General features: G+C 39.2%; 1 protein-coding gene across 1 annotated transcript in view; it reads right to left on the bottom strand.

Annotated features, from left to right (window-relative positions):
- The window catches only part of vipr1b (vasoactive intestinal peptide receptor 1b), a 64378-nt gene extending 56003 nt beyond the window's left edge, over positions 1–8375 (bottom strand). The window contains exon 1 of the mRNA XM_047349182.1: positions 8178–8375. Within this exon, the coding sequence (XP_047205138.1) occupies positions 8178–8231 (54 nt within the window). The 5' untranslated portion in view covers positions 8232–8375. The remainder of the gene's footprint in view (positions 1–8177) is intronic.
- Positions 8376–17105: the final 8730 nt, after the last annotated feature.

The following is a 17105-nucleotide window of genomic DNA, read 5'->3' as shown; positions in this document are numbered from 1 at the left end:
AATTTAAAGTCTAAGCGGGGAGTTCACCAGATGCAATCTCCTCACTGGATTCATGCGGCAGATTGTACTAAATACATGTATCACACAGTAGATGCTGAATTTATTAAAGAGACAGAGAAGGATCATGTCAGAGTTACTAAACCAGTTAATGATATGGGGATGCATACCTTTAACTGCCTCATTAGGAGTTAGAAAGCACTGACTGAAATAAAAAAATACAGATTAAAAAAAAACTTGAATGTGTTGTATTTAGAAATACTGAAGAGTGTAATATAATTATTTAAAATAAATAAGATACACTCAATTAAGGAAAAAGGGGGTCTTTGATTTTTATTCCTGGGAACTGGCTGTGACATAACTTCATCCATCTCTTCCCCCTTTGTCTCAACTGCAAAAAATGCTTATGCGAGAGAATACATTCCCATTCTGTTACATCTTGGCCTGGTTTTCTGTAAAATCAGCAGCACAACAGGGTTTTGCCATTTTCTCTTTTTCCTTTCCTACACAAAAATCACCACCGGCTTTCAGCAGATGGTATTTTTTCTATTAGTATACAGGTCCTTCTCAAAAAATTAGCATATTGTGATAAAGTTCATTATTTTCCATAATGTCATGATGAAAATTTAACATTCATATATTTTAGATTCATTGCACACTAACTGAAATATGTCAGGTCTTTTATTGCCTTAATACGGATGATTTTGGCATACAGCTCATGAAAACCCAAAATTCCTATCTCACAAAATTAGCATATCATTAAAAGGGTCTCTAAACGAGCTATGAACCTAATCATCTGAATCAACGAGTTAACTCTAAACACCTGCAAAAGATTCCTGAGGCCTTTAAAACTCCCAGCCTGGTTCATCACTCAAATCCACAATCATGGGTAAGACTGCCGACCTGACTGCTGTCCAGAAGGCCACTATTGACACCCTCAAGCAAGAGGGTAAGACACAGAAAGAAATTTCTGAACGAATAGGCTGTTCCCAGAATGCTGTATCAAGGCACCTCAGTGGGAAGTCTGTGGGAAGGAAAAAGTGTGGCAGAAAACGCTGCACAACGAAAAGAGGTGACCGGACCCTGAGGAAGATTGTGGAGAAGGGCCGATTCCAGACCTTGGACTGAGTCTGGAGTAGAAACATCCAGAGCCACCGTGCACAGGCGTGTGCAGGAAATGGGCTACAGGTGCCGCATTCCCCAGACCTGGGCTACAGAGAAGCAGCACTGGACTGTTGCTCAGTGGTCCAAAGTACTTTTTTCGGATGAAAGCAAATTCTGCATGTCATTCGGAAATCAAGGTGCCAGAGTCTGGAGGAAGACTGGGGAGAAGGAAATGCCAAAATGCCAGAAGTCCAGTGTCAAGTACCCACAGTCAGTGATGGTCTGGGGTGCCGTGTCAGCTGCTGGGTGTTGGTCCACTGTGTTTTATCAAGGGCAGGGTCAATGCAGCTAGCTATCAGGAGATTTTGGAGCACTTCATGCTTCCATCTGCTGAAAAGCTTTATGGAGATGAAGATTTCATTCTTCAGCACGACCTGGCACCTGCTCACAGTGCCAAAACCACTGGTAAATGGTTTACTGACCATGGTATCACTGTGCTCAATTGGCCTGCCAACTCTCCTGACCTGTACCCCATAGAGAATCTGTGGGATATTGTGAAGAGAACGTTGAGAGACTCAAGACCCAACACTCTGGATGAGCTAAAGGCCGCTATCGAAGCATCCTGGGCCTCCATAAGACCTCAGCAGTGCCACAGGCTGATTGCCTCCATGCCACGCCGCATTGAAGCAGTCATTTCTGCCAAAGGATTCCCGACCAAGTATTGAGTGCATAACTGTACATGATTATTTGAAGGTTGACGTTTTTTGTATTAAAAACACTTTTCTTTTATTGGTCGGATGAAATATGCTAATTTTGTGAGATAGGAATTTTGGGTTTTCATGAGCTGTATGCCAAAATCATCCGTATTAAGACAATAAAAGACCTGAAATATTTCAGTTAGTGTGCAATGAATCTAAAATATATGAATGTTAAATTTTCATCATTACATTATAGAAAATAATGAACTTTATCACAATATGCCAATTTTTTGAGAAGGACCTGTAATGCAGACATCCATGGTCTTTCACAATGCCATGTCACAATATATTTGCTCAGGTTGTAAGTTAACACATACGTACGCTTGTGTACAGTTTTATCCACAATACCTCACAAGATGGGTCTCCAGGTGGACCCATCTCATGTTCCTGTTCCTAAGCTCCTCTGTGTTATTATGCTGAGGTCCAGTCTGATGCACTTCAGCATTCATTGTTTTAGTCCCCTGGTCAACCTCCAGAGTACTTGTGTTGCCAGCCTCCAAGGTTCCTGCATTGCCAGGGCTGGCCTCAAATTTTCCTCCATCTGCGTTGCCGGCCTCCAGAACTCTGTGCGTCTTTAGGGCTGCCTCCGGGTCGTATGCCTGAACTTTCCCTATTATTTTGTTTTCTTGCCCTTCTTCAGAGGCCCCCTCTGCCCTCCTGTTTTGAATAATTTCCTTTTTTTTTCATGGGCCCACGGGGGCATCTGGTGTCCACCCTTGAGGGAGGGGTAAAGTCATTATGTCTTCGTATTCTGTTAATTGCACCCACCTGTTTTCCGCGTTGTTTTCTTTATTTGTATTTAAGTACCTATTTTCTGTCAATTGATTGTTTTTCTGTTGCTGCCTATCTGGTTCTTTGTGTTTCCTTCTTGCCTGTAAGCTGTTATCCTTTTTTCATTAAATATATCCAACACTTTGGTCCTCCAACTCCACAAAATGTAAACAAAAAGTAATGAGAAAATCCGAAACAGACCCCATGAGTTAGTCACACCCAGTTTCTAAAACCTGAAGCCAGTTATTAGGATTCATCAGCAACTAGTTTAAGTTCATATCATAATCCTTATTAGTCAGTGCTCAATGTTTTTACTCCCCGGTCCTTCTCCTTATTCCCCCTCATTAAAAAATATGACACCAGGGCTGCTCTTTGACATTGTCATAAATAAATTTTTTCTTAGCATCCAGCATCCATTATTTGCACAAATTGGAGGTGTGTGCATTTCTTTCCGGCTGGGAGACCTATCCCATGGCAAGGCCAGCACATTCCAATTTCCATGAGCTAGTGAATGTGTCTTTATTGGCTCGGAGAGCTCACCTTACCTTTTTTTTACCTACTTAATGAGATCCTTTTAGTTACAGACAAATCACTAGTAGGATGCGATGCCTATTACAGTTGCCCTTTTAAGAAACTTCTATAAAATCAGTGTTGCTACCCCGGTAAGGACAGGGCAACATATCAGTCTTGAAGGCATGAAGCCAGCAAACCAAGATTGCAATAGAATTGATGATGACTCTGATGACCAAACCTTGCAGGCATGTGCTGGAGAAGCTGCCTCTGCTGCTACCAGACTCCTCCACCTATGGACCCAGATATGCAGCCACCATAATTACAAAGCAACGCAGAGATGCAGACTCAAAACAGACAATTAACTCTAAATCTCAGTCCCATGTAATGGAGAGTAAACTGCATTCTTGAGGCTTCTCAGAAGACCTATTCAAAACCCTGTTTGAATAGACCATCCACTTTCTCTGTAACTTCTTTGACCTTTTTTTTTTTTACAAAAATCTAATCAGCAATAAACAGAACAACAAAATGAATATAAAGATGCTGAAGATGTTTCCGGTCAAATGTAGTATCTCAAAGGTCATCCGATCATTCACTGGCTCTTTCACCATTAAAGATTCCCCAACAAGAATGTCTGATAGTCACAAACCTGATTACATGATGAAAATATTGTAGTAGCAGTAAAACTATACAGCATTTAAAATAATACATTTATAAGATTTCTATAGGACCTCCTGCCTTCAAAGTGCTGTTGACATATGCATTGCAGCACAGCAGATTGTAATGGATACATACATTGGTGTTCTTTTTGCTTCATACCTAATTCATTTCTGTTTAAGTGACCAAACATGTCCAATAAAACTTAGAACAAAACACAAAAAACACATTTTAGTGTTATGGCAACAGGGCAGCCAAAGTCATATATTTTCAACTGTCATAAGTTGCTTCATTTTCAAAGTACTAAAAAATGTAATGTCCATATAAAAACAGGTCCTTCTCAAAATATTAGCATATTGTGATAAAGTTCATTATTTTCCATAATGTCATGATGAAAATTTAACATTCATATATTTTAGATTCATTGCACACTAACTGAAATATTTCTGGTCTTTTATTGTCTTAATACGGATGATTGTGGCATACAGCTCATGAAAACCCAAAATTCCTATCTCACTAAATTAGCATACTTCATCCGACCAATAAAAGAAAAGTGTTTTTAATACAAAAAACGTCAACCTTCAAATAATCATGTACAGTTATGCACTCAATACTTGGTCGGGAATCCTTTTGCAGAAATGACTGCTTCAATGCGGCGTGGCATGGAGGTAATCAGCCTGTGGCACTGCTGAGGTCTTATGGAGGCCCAGGATGCTTTGATAGCGGCCTTTAGCTCATCCAGAGTGTTGGGTCTTGAGTCTCTCAACGTTCTCTTCACAATATCCCACAGATTCTCTATGGGGTTCAGGTCAGGAGAGTTGGCAGGCCAATTGAGCACAGTGATACCATGGTCAGTAAACCATTTACCAGTGGTTTTGGCACTGTGAGCAGGTGCCAGGTCGTGCTGAAAAATGAAATCTTCATCTCCATAAAGCTTTTCAGCAGATGGAAGCATGAAGTGCTCCAAAATCTCCTGACAGCTAGCTGCATTGACCCTGCCCTTGATAAAACACAGTGGACCAACACCCAGCAGCTGACACGGCACCCCAGACCATCACTGACTGTGGGTACTTGACACTGGACTTCTGGCATTTTGGCATTTTCTTCTCCCCAGTCTTCCTCCAGACTCTGGCACCTTGATTTCCGAATGACATACAGAATTTGCTTTCATCCGAAAAAAGTACTTTGGACCACTGAGCAACAGTCCAGTGCTGCTTCTCTGTAGCCCAGGTCAGGCGCTTCTGCCGCTGTTTCTGGTTCAAAAGTCGCTTGACCTGGGGAATGCGGCACCTGTAGCCCATTTCCTGCACACGCCTGTGCACGGTGGCTCTGGATGTTTCTAGTCCAGACTCAGTCCACTGCTTGCGCAGGTCCCCCAAGGTCTGGAATCGGCCCTTCTCCACAATCTTCCTCAGGGTCTGGTCACCTCTTCTCGTTGTGCAGCGTTTTCTGCCACACTTTTTCCTTCCCACAGACTTCCCACTGAGGTGCCTTGATACAGCACTCTGGGAACAGCCTATTCGTTCAGAAATGTCTTTCTGTGTCTTACCCTCTTGCTTGAGGGTGTCAATAGTGGCCTTCTGGACAGCAGTCAGGTCGGCAGTCTTACCCATGATTGGGGTTTTGAGTGATGAACCAGGCTGGGAGTTTTAAAGGCCTCAGGAATCTTTTGCAGGTGTTTAGAGTTAACTCGTTGATTCAGATGATTAGGTTCATAGCTCGTTTAGAGACCCTTTTAATGATATGCTAATTTTGTGAGATAGGAATTTTGGGTTTTCATGAGCTGTATGCCAAAATCATCCATATTAAGACAATAAAAGACCTGAAATATTTCAGTTAGTGTGCAATGAATCTAAAATATATGAATGTTAAATTTTCATCATTACATTATGGAAAATAATTAACTTTATCACAATATGCTAATATTAATATTAATATGATTTGCCTTTGAAAACAAAAAGGAGCGCTTAGTATGATTGCTTGGTCATTTCTCTGCAGAAACTCTGATGGCACATTACAGCAGAGTCAGTTTGATCATCCCTATGGGGGTTCAAAGAAACAAGTAGCAAGACAAAAAGTGAGAGACGGTGAGCTGTGTACAGATGTTCAGCCAGCAGAACATCCAGCTGTGTTATATGAACAGGGCAGAGGTAATGTTTTCTCCTTTGTTATTGATCAGGGAAACACTTCATTAAATCTCACACCAGACACAAATTCAAAAACGGGGATTATAGCATGCTTGTATATAATGTGAAAGGGAGACAAAAGGAAAAAAAAAACACCCCCTTGACTACTGGTAAAAGGTGACTAAACTGTGATTGCCTGAGGCTGTATTAAAGATGAACAATAACGCAATATCAAGCAATATTAAAATTACATCTAGCTTCTTGAGCTGTTAAGATATTGGACTACGGAAAACACATGTCTCGTACTAAAACATAAAGGGACATGCTCATTAATATTAGTTGCTGTGTTTCATTCAACATAGGGTTGATGTCCATGCTGCCTGTCTCATTTGTCTCTAGCATAAAACTTTTTTAATGAACTGATAAATAAAACAACCTTTTTGTTACCCTGTAAACCACTTTCTTTTATTTAAGCTTTCCTATGTTATTTAAAGTGCTCTGTTTAAGTTGCTGTGACAGAAAACGTATTTGCTATGACATGCTTTGTTAAGCCGTAGCTCTAAACTTGCAGGAGTCCTGTCAAACAAATGTTTTGTTTCTCCAAAAAGTACCTCTTTCTCATTCTGTGACCACAACAGGAAATCACCCAGCTGCACTTGCACGCAAACAGTTTAGATGAAGATGGGTTTTATTTATTCTGATAGTTCCTGTCAGTGTCAGTCAGGTGGGGGGGCTCTCTGTCCTCTTCTTCCTCCACCTCCCATCTGCTTTGTGATAAATCGATAACAGTGGCATTCAGCCACTAAAGCACAGTTTTTCCCACTTAGGGGATTTTTTCTGTGCAGGCTCCAACACCACATGTCCTCGCTGGGTGTATTGATGGAACATGTCAGGCAGTGTTGCTTTAAAGCCACCACAGAGGACTTTGGGAAAGACACCCCGTAAGAGCCATTAAGGTATGTCAACAAGTGATGATCCTGGTTAATGCAAGGCGTCAGGGTGGAAAAGACATCTCAAAGTTGTCAAAGGCAAGGAGCGAGAGAAGTTCAGAGTCTCTTTGTAATTAAAGAGCTTTAAAAGAGCCTTCTTGGTGGGCAGTAAACGGATGCCGTGCTTAACTATTACACAATTATTATTAATTTCCTAGTCGTCATTATTCCCTCTGTCAAATGTTTAAAATTGGAACAAAAAGCATGCACTTCTTATATCACTGAAATCACATAAAACACAAGATTTCACGTGTGCTTAGTGTATAGACAAGACTGAGCTATACAGAGCATCTTATTTTTCCGTTTTACTAGCAGTGGTTTTACTGTTTAAAGCATGAATCTAAAAGCAAAATGTGACAGCTATACTACCTGCTGCACAGTGCTACTCAAAACTAATGTTATGCAGTCTGACAAAACTCAGTGGTTTTCATGCAAAAATACAGCCCCTCGAACAAAGTACAAACTGAAGCAATAAGACATCTTTTATGATAAATTTCCCATTTTTTCCAGACCCAAATTTCCAGAGTTCTCAGTCCAATTCTGCTCATTTTAAAGTATAGCTCAATAGCTCACCGAGAATATACAACAGATTTTACTACACGGATGGATGGATGGATGGATGGATGGATGGATGGATGGATGGATGGATGGATGGATGGGACTGTGAAATACAAATGTTTTTCCATAAATATATTTTCTTTCTCCAAACTAATCCAGACTTGGAAGATACTGAAATCAAATTCCTTATTTGTTCAGACTGTAAAGGAACCTTTTGTCTTCAGAGAGAAAATAGTTATGCTCAAGGTAAAAGCAGCTGAATTCAGATCCAATCCCATTGCTTTTGCTCACTATTTAGTCTGTTGAAAAATGTCTACTTTGTACCAGCATGGTTGAGGTCATCTATTTGAATTATTTACAGTTTCTTCATAAAATAGAGAGGACTAAGGGCAGAAACTTCACCATCAAATGTTCTGACTCATCTAGTGACAAAAGGATGGAAAACGTTTCAAAAAAGCCAACAAGATAGAGAGAAGACGGAGGGAAAAAAAAGTAGCCATGAGGTCAAAAGTTCAAGGAATACATTTTTATTTTAAGTAATTAAAGCAAACCCTAACCCTAATTAAGTAGGGCTATTTTTAAGTCATTCAATTACTTTTGGGTAAACATTGAATTCATGAAGTAATCAAAGTTTAAGCTTTAACATGATTCTCATGCTGTTCATGTGATTTATATTTCTGGTTAAGAAATAAAACAAAAACACCTACTTTTGGAAGACATCCATACAACAGCAGCAGAAAAAGCAACTGGAAAGAATCCATCCTGTCCTCTGTTTTTGTCCCCAGTTTCAGCAAACGACAGCTAGTGGGAAGTTTTCTCAGTCCTGTTTGGTTCCAGTGAATTCTCCTCTGTAAACACTACTCAGACATAAGGAGAGCTGTGTGTGCTAAAAGGTTGCTGCTGCTCCATCAGAACGCGCTCCTGCCTTTGTGCTTCTCCAGCAGCAGGAGAGCTGCATCTACTCCGCTGCACCCTTCCCTCTCCTCCCCCTTCCCTCCCCTCACCCATTCACAACTCCACAGCGCCGGTCCCAGTGGGCTGTTAACAAGGCTGTCAGCTTGCTGTGTGTTATTGGAGCACTGTGTCAGTCAGAGAGCCTGGCAATTAATTCCTGTCTAATCCTTAATGTTGCATTTAATCTTCTCCAAACAAACTGGCTGAGAACAGTCTGACAGAATTGCTGAAAGATGATTTTATTCGGTGGAGCATTCTTATGGGCAAATTTAAAAAGAACTGGGTGCACACGTACTTGTAAACCTTTCAAAATGTGCTCATATGTTCAACCTAAAAACTACTGGGTTATCTGGTGGATTCTTGCTGTTGGGACAAATGTTGGACAGTTTTAACAAAACATAAAAAAAAAAAAATGTAACCCAGTTTGCTGAGTTGCAGATGAAACTCATTATACTTTAAAGGCAACCATTTTAACCTTAGAACAACATGCCTTTGACCTTTGCTCTAAGGGCAGCTCGGTTTTGCACCAAATGACATAAGAAAATAAAAAAGTGGCGGTTCTAGCATGAACGGGACCCTGGGTGAGCCTTTCTTGTCAGAGCTCTACACGCAACCAAATACCCTTTTTCAAAGACCCATTTTGGAGAAAAATGTTTTAGGTAATCAATCAAAGATATTAAGGACTAAACCACACTGGCCTGATACTAACTGATCCAGATAGATAATATAGAGATGTAGATGGCTCAACTAAATAGCTATAGATTACATTTTTTATTCAGCAAACTAAGAATCCCCTTGTTTTATTATATATAGAGAGAAGATATTTAATAAATCACAAACTGCAGAAAACGTTGGTCTAGGTCTGATCTGACCTGACCTATGCTGACCTGAAACTACTATCTTTTCCAAACCAAAAAAACTCTCTGGTCAGTAAAAAATATTCCAGTTCAGGTCTAGACAGTCTAAATATTTAAGATTTTTAACTACAGATGGTCAAACTCAGCCCAGACTCCTAAAAAACACAAAAATAGCCTTTAATTTAATTGTGAATCCTAGAGCATTTATCAGATGCAAACCTCAAGCCCCATTACAAAGCACTGATATTGTTTTACAGTGCTTATAATATGGACAACATGGGGGTCAGACTAAACATTTCAACAAACGCCACAAAAAATAAATATTTATTCCATTTTTGTCAGACTTCATTTATCCCTCTCCACTGGTTTCTCAATAAGCAAATGGAACACAGTTAAGTTCGGTTTGGGGTCATTTTGAGATCCTAATTCAGAACAAGGGATTGTGGTAGCTTAGGTTCCTGTCCAAAATAACAGATATTCTGCCTTCAATTTACATTATTGCCACTTACTGTTTGGTAGTTAAGCATTACCTTAAGTAATGTACTCAGTGTCTTCAACTGGTAACTGCTTGTCTAACTTCTTGTAGCAGCTAGCTGTGCTGCAGCTGTTAATGCTAGATTGCACGTAAACAAAAGCGATAAGTGTAGGTTATCCACTTACAGCTCATTCAAATTGCACTAAAGAGCACTAAACTTTATTTTAGGCATAGTCATTGGGTGCTCAGTAGGGTTAAGGTCAGGACATATTCCAGAAGCTTAAAGTTAATCTGTTTTATTTGTTCACATTGCAACAGGCTACTATGGATTTGAAGTAAAGTGATGAAATTGGAGGTAATCTCTGTCTAGTATTCCATCCACTTTGTGCAATGCATCAGTACCTCTTGCAGCAAAAATAGCCTCAGCATCATGCTGCCACCAGCATGCTTGACAGTTGGGAAAGTGTTCTTAGGTTTGACAGCCTCACTTTGACGTCTTTGATCAGTCTTCCAGTCAATGTGACCAAATAGCTCATTCTTTGCCTCGTCTGACCAAGTTTTTCTCCAGAAAACATCTGGGTTCCACCATGTACCATTTGTTTTTATGGCAATATTCAAAAAAAGCTTATTTTCTTCTTCCTTATGTATTATTTGTTCTAGTTACAAAATATCCAGTACTACAGAGGGGCATGTTGCCATGCACCTTACTGGGCATTAAGGTTAATATCCACATTGCTGCAGTCATACTTCTACAACCTACATGACAGAAATAATGTGGAAAAGTCATAAAACACAGCATAATTTCTTTAAATTTCCATTAGCTGTGGTTTTAGGCCGAATGGAACACAGTGACCACCCAGGCAGAGGAAATAGATGGTAGGTAGGTGACCAGCATCTCATTATCATAATGACATAATGAAGCAGCCATTTGTGACAAAACATTCCTTAAATAAATAAAGAGACATCTTCTGAACAATTGCATGCATTAAGTCCATTATCCAAATTGCTACACTTGTTCATTTTCTTGAAATTGCTAATGTGTAAATATGTGTATAGGATAACTATACAAAGCAAATACATTTGCAATCATTGCAATTTGCAATCATGATGGCGCTTCACCTCGTGTCTTGAACTCATGCTGTGCTTATTATATAGTATATAAATATAACATTTAACTGAAATGGTTCAGACATGCAAAGAGAAGGAATAGTTAGTGCATTGGGAGAAGGATGCTGAGGCTGTAACTGCCAGGCAGGAGGCCTAGAGGAAGACCAAATAGGAGATTTATGGATGGAGTGAAAGAGGACATGGAGGTAGTTGGTGTAGGAGAAGACGATGCAGAAGATAGGGTTAGATGGAGATGGATGACTCACTATGGTGACTCCTAAAAGGAAAAAGCCAAAACAAACAGAAGCAATATAATGTTTTACCAGTTCCCATCAGTCATTTACTAAAGACAAAACCTTGCAAAAAAAGGGATTTTTTTCAGCGTCTTTAAATCGACCTGTCTCTGTCAAACGCCCCAGCAGTCAGATAGTTGCAGTCTTTGTTCATCCTGACCGCCACATCAGACGTTCATCCTGTCGAGCTTCCAATCCAGCACTCATGTGTCTGTCCCAGCTGACTGGCCGCCACTCACAGCTGTCTGGACTCACAGCTTCCTGCTCTGTCTCTGTGACAGACCGGGTTTTTTTGAACTCTCACTTTACTGTCATCTCTCCGCAGGAGATCACTCATGAATATGGATGGAGAGGACAGAGTAGGGCTACAGAAAAAAAAGATAGAGAGCTTAGACGTGTTTTTATTTTCACCCGCTCTTTATGAGGTTTGTCTTCTGTTGCTTCACATCATGATACAAGTCTGCCTTGAGTGTGAAAACTGACATGTCCCTTACTGGTATTCTGAAAACAACTTTCTAAGACATCTTAATCATAAAGGGTCTTTTAATGCCTTTGGTCATCACCTTGACTTTTCTGACATCAGTTTTATCAATTTCACAGTTTAACAGTTTACCAGTTTCAATAATGATTTAAAAACAACAGTTATAGTAAAAACAAATTGTAATAGCAGAGTGAGAAAGCTGCAGAGTCAATTTTATTCATTTTATTTCTAAGCACCGATTCACAACAAATGTTGTCTCAAGGCAATTTACCAAAAGAAAAACCAGTTTATTCACAGAAATATATGTTATATTCTATCCAGTCATGTAGCCAGGTTCAAAGTCAGTTCAAAGTTTTCTTCTACATTTGATCCAAAATTGTTTATGGAATGTCATGATGTGGACAGTTTTCTTCTTATCTTTAACAGTCATTGTGAGGCCATTTTGGATCAAGTTGCTCCAGTTAGATCTAATTTGGCGACTAGGAAGACCATGCGCCCTTGGATCAATGACACCATTCGGGAGCTAAAGCATTTATGTCATAGAACTGAGCGTTTGTGGAAGTCCACTAAACTTGAGGTCCACAGATTGCACCTTAAGGAACTTATGTCTTCTTTAAATGAAACCATTAAAAACTCTAGATCTGATTATTTTCGCCAGCTGATAATTTTGAATAAGAAGAGACTACAGGTTTTGTTTGATACCATCAGCTCTATTGTGTGTCCCACTGTTCCTGTTACCCCCATTTTTGCAAAGCAGACAGTAATGGACTTTTAAGATTTTTGTCTCCAAAAGCCAGGATATTACATTTTCACCTCCAACTCAGTCTATGCTTAGCACTGCTGCTGTTGAGCCTGCTTGTCATAACTGGTCCTCTTTTAAGCCTGTATCTCAGGCTGATATCTTAGCCCTGGTAGCCAAGATGAAACCTTATTCTTGTCCTTCAGATGCTCTTCCTTTTGGACTATTTTTAAAAGTATTTGATGTTATTGACCCTGGGTTACCAACTTAATAAATTTGTCATTATCTTCTGCCGTATTTCCCAGCTTTTTTAAGCATGCCTTCATGGAACCTCTTCTTCAAAAACCCCATTTGGACCCTACTGTGTTAGGTAATTTCCGGCCTATTTCAAAACTTCCGTTTTTGTCCAAACTTTTGGAGAAGGTGGTCTCTGAACAATTTATTATGTTCTTAGAAAATTCTGAGATTTTCGACCATTTTCAATCTGGTTTCCGTAAGCACCATTCTACAGAAACTGCCCTGATCAAAGTATCAAATGACATTATGACGGCTGCGGATGCTGGGAAATGCACTGTTTTGGTCTTGCTGGACCTCTCTTCAGCATTTGACACTGTAGTTCATGAAATCCTGTTGAGAAGATTGCGTGATCTGGTTGGTCTAACAGGATCTGTACTAGCATGGTTCTTGTCTTATTTGTCCGGTAGGAGTATTAGTGTCTCGGCTAACCAGTTTATTTCTGACTCTGCAGATTTGGTGTGTGGAGTGCCCCAGGGTTCTGTGTTGGGACCTATTCTATTTTTGTTATATGTTCTTCCCCTGGGTACTATTTTTCAAGAGTTTGCTGAGGTCTCATATCATCTTTATGCAGATGATATCCAGCTATATTGCTCCTTTAAGCCCACTGAGATTCATAAACTGGACTCTTTAAAGAACTGCCTTGTGAAAATTAAACAGTGGCTTGGCGATAACTCTCTGCAGTTAAACTCCAATAAGACTGAGGTGCTGGTGATTGCTCCAGACGATGTCGTTCCTGGAATCAACCAGTATTTTGGTTAGTTGAGCTCGTCTGCCAAACCAAGCCTAAGAAATCTGGGCGTGATTTTTGATAGAGAGATGTCACTTGAGCATCATTCAAAGCAGCTCACTAGGAACTGTTTTTTCCAACTCAGGAATGCTTTGAAACTAAGAAGATTTGTTTCCCAAGATGATCTTGAGCTGATCATTCACACTTTTGTGTTTTCTCATTTAGACTATTGTAATAGCCTTTTTTCTTGTCTTGACAAAAAGGAGCTGTCTTGTCTGCAGCAGGTCCAAAATACGGCGGCTAGGGTGCTGACTCGTACCAACAGAAGCGTTCATATTACCCCAATTTTAAAATCTCTCCATTGGTTTCCAGTGGTTTTTCGCTTTAACTTCAAAATCCTGGTTCTGACTTTTAAAGCTCTCCATGGTCAGGCTCCCCTATACATTAGAGCCCTGTTGTGCCCGTATATCCCTTCTCGAAGGCAAAGGTCATTGGAACAGAATCTTCTTAAGGTCCCTTATACCCGTTTTAAGACCAGAGGAGATCGTTCCTTCCAGGCCGTTGCGCCAAGCTTTGGAACGATCTCAAGCTCTCGTTACGCTCTCTTGATTCTGTGGACGTTTTTAAGAGCAAACTTAAAACTTATCTCTTTTGCAAATCTTTTTAACAGTTCCAGTAGCTGTAGTTATGCTACTATAGGCTTGTGACTATTATATTTACCACTACCCTCATAGTGATGGTTTTTATTACATTTTTTGTGCTTTTATTATTTTATCTTAATTATAATTGTGCACTTCTGTAAAGCACCTTGTGACCTTTAATGTCTGTGAAAGGTGCTATATAAATAAACTTTTTGCTTACTTACTTTACTTTTAAATAACTTCTGATTCGATCTGTCAAAAAAACAATCCATTTGGGCAGAAACTTGTGCTATCAAAAATTTAATTTGAATTACTCAGACTGAGTTTGTGTTCACTGAATTCATTTGCCTTGAACATGCATTTTGTTGTATTGAAGTTTAACCACTTTCCCTTTCAGTTTTAAAATTCAGTTTCTTTTTTTTGTGTCACACATCCGGGTCCTTTAGGTAGACTTATGTTCCACATCAGGTTCAATTTCTATTATGGCATTTTGAGCTGGAGCAGTGCAGCGTACATGAGCTTGGCGGATGTCACTCACCAACTCATCAAATCATCTGTAAGAAGCATCATGTGAACAAATGACTGTATAACTGTAACAGTTATGCTACCTGCAGTTATTAAATAAACATGCTAAATTAGCATAGTGTCCTGGTGGTTTTAGGTTTGTCTATGTTTCCTTCTACTTGACACTTATGTGCTATTTTAATTTAGCCTGTCACTTAAAATCATATTATAACACAGAAGTTTGTGCCTGTAACATTAAGATTAACATCACAAACAGAGATTTTAAAAGCTCTCATAAAATATCCAGCAGTGTGGACAAAGTGTAAAGGTATTACATTGTATCTTCTTGGTCTGCAAATATCTAGCCTTCATTTAAAGGACTTGTGTGTCATGCCAACAAACTGTACAAAACTCTAGGACAAATACCACTAATCTCCTTTTGTGATAAGGTCAAGAGTTTGTCCTTAAACTGAATTAATCTCAGCCTACTTTCATGTGAAAAGAAGCTTCCACGGTGAAGTGTTAGGTTAAAAACTAAACTGTGACGGAGATTTGGTAATTTAGGAATGAAGCAGACACAAAATATATGGAGATGTTTTTATATCAGGTGCTGTAAGATGAAAGAATAAACTCTGAGGAAATTTCTTAACTTTATTAGTTACATTCGTCTTTACAGTAACAGTCTGTTTCCTCTCTTGTAAGAGAACTTGATACTCAAGTGTGAAATGTTCAAAATAAGTTAGATTCTCAACAGTGAACTGCTAACACTGAGTTGGTATGGAATTTTTAATAAAAATAATGATGTGGTTTAAAACATGTATTTTAGCCCTACAGCAGGCATATATCCTTTTTTTGCATCTATAATGAAACAGCAAAACAATTAAAAAGAAGAAAAATAAGTATTAATAATAATAGTATTAATAATCATTATAATCCACTCTTTTGTAATCACACAATCTGTTTTTCCATTAGTCCTCCTACTGCCATTGCTGCCATTCATCCGTGCACCAAGTCCTCCATTTAGTTGAGTCCTCCATTCAAAAAAAAAAACAAGCCGCAACCAGAGGTGAAGGTGAGAGCATTAGTGTGCGAGGGTCGTTGTCAGCTTGTGATTCAGGTGTGTGCAGGCAGGACCTTAGCCAGCTCAGCCTTGTCAGAGTGAACAAAGCAAGAGGAAATTGGGGGTGATTTTTTTAAAACCTACAATGCTTTATAACTAACAGCAACTCTTTGTTGTTTGTGAACAAGTGGAACAATAATTATGACCTTGCTGATTCAGATGAGGTGCAGCTGGGAATCTAAAGCTGAATTTATAATGGATAATGAATGGAAATTTAATAGGAAGTATGCATTTAGTTTTGGAAGCAATATTTAAGAGAGCCCAGTCTTATCGTGTTTTATTGGGTAAGTTAATAAACCTGACCTATGAGGAAACACTAAAAGGGTATCTAAAGACATTTTACATTTGGGTACTTATGATGTTGTTTTGGGGAAATTTCTGTATAGTTACTGATTCCTACTGTGAATCTGCAGGGTACATATTGCATAAATGTAACACTACTCACCTACTGATCATGCTCTGCAGTACTGTGGGTACCATGCTGTATCAGGAGGTGTGACATGTTACACTCTACCAAATCACAGACCCATCACACTGTTGTATATCTGCCTTGCACTTCAGAGCTATATGAGGAGATGTGGCTTTCAGCAAATAATCTTCCACCAAATCCTCACTGCAATGTCGATGTGCGCAATATTCATATCGCAAAAGGACTGTTTGGAATCCATTATTTCCTCACTAATGTTTTAAATTTATAATGATAAATAAAATCAAATAATGATTTATTATGATATTAGGTATTATTCAGCCTGTTAGATGGATTGTCACTCCAGCCCGCACTCATGCCTGACACAGACCACAATGCCCAAGAGGCTAAAGGTCACGGAGAAAAAGAGAGTAGTGAGAAAAATGTGGATTTATCACAACTGAGGTCGACATTGCAAAATGTAGTGATAAAATTATCATTATGTGAATTTCTAATGTCACTCTGCCCTATTCCAGAATCACCTTTCCATGTATCTTTTACCGTAGCAAATTTAATGTGATCTACAGATTTTTTGGGGAACCATATAAAATATGTATGGCATGAGTCGGCTATGGGAGACCACCGCAGAAGAAACACTGACATCTACAAGGGTTACCAGCACAGCTGGGAGCAGATCAGGATGGAATTTTGGTTTACGCAATAACAAGCTGTGTAGTTACGTCTTGGAGTATTTCATTAGTGCATGACATCTCAGTTTCTCCTATCTGGCTGCACACTCAACCTACAACAGAAAATCACTACTTTAAAATATTGAAATACACAACAAATGTGGTCTGAGTAATATTAAAAGCATGGAAAATGCCAAATCAATAACAAATTAAATAATAGTTTTTGAAGATATAAATATGATTGTTTATGTTCCAATCTTTGAAAGATGACTGGCATGACAATTTTATCCTGTTTGAGATGTAGGTTTATGTTCCCACATGTCTTTTGCACATATTTGCTCTGCA

This window comes from Girardinichthys multiradiatus, chromosome 21 (genome assembly GCF_021462225.1).
Source record: "Girardinichthys multiradiatus isolate DD_20200921_A chromosome 21, DD_fGirMul_XY1, whole genome shotgun sequence".
Lineage (NCBI taxonomy): Eukaryota > Metazoa > Chordata > Actinopteri > Cyprinodontiformes > Goodeidae > Girardinichthys > Girardinichthys multiradiatus.
Note: the sequence above shows the minus strand (reverse complement) of the source record. Positions and strands in the feature narration are given on the sequence as shown.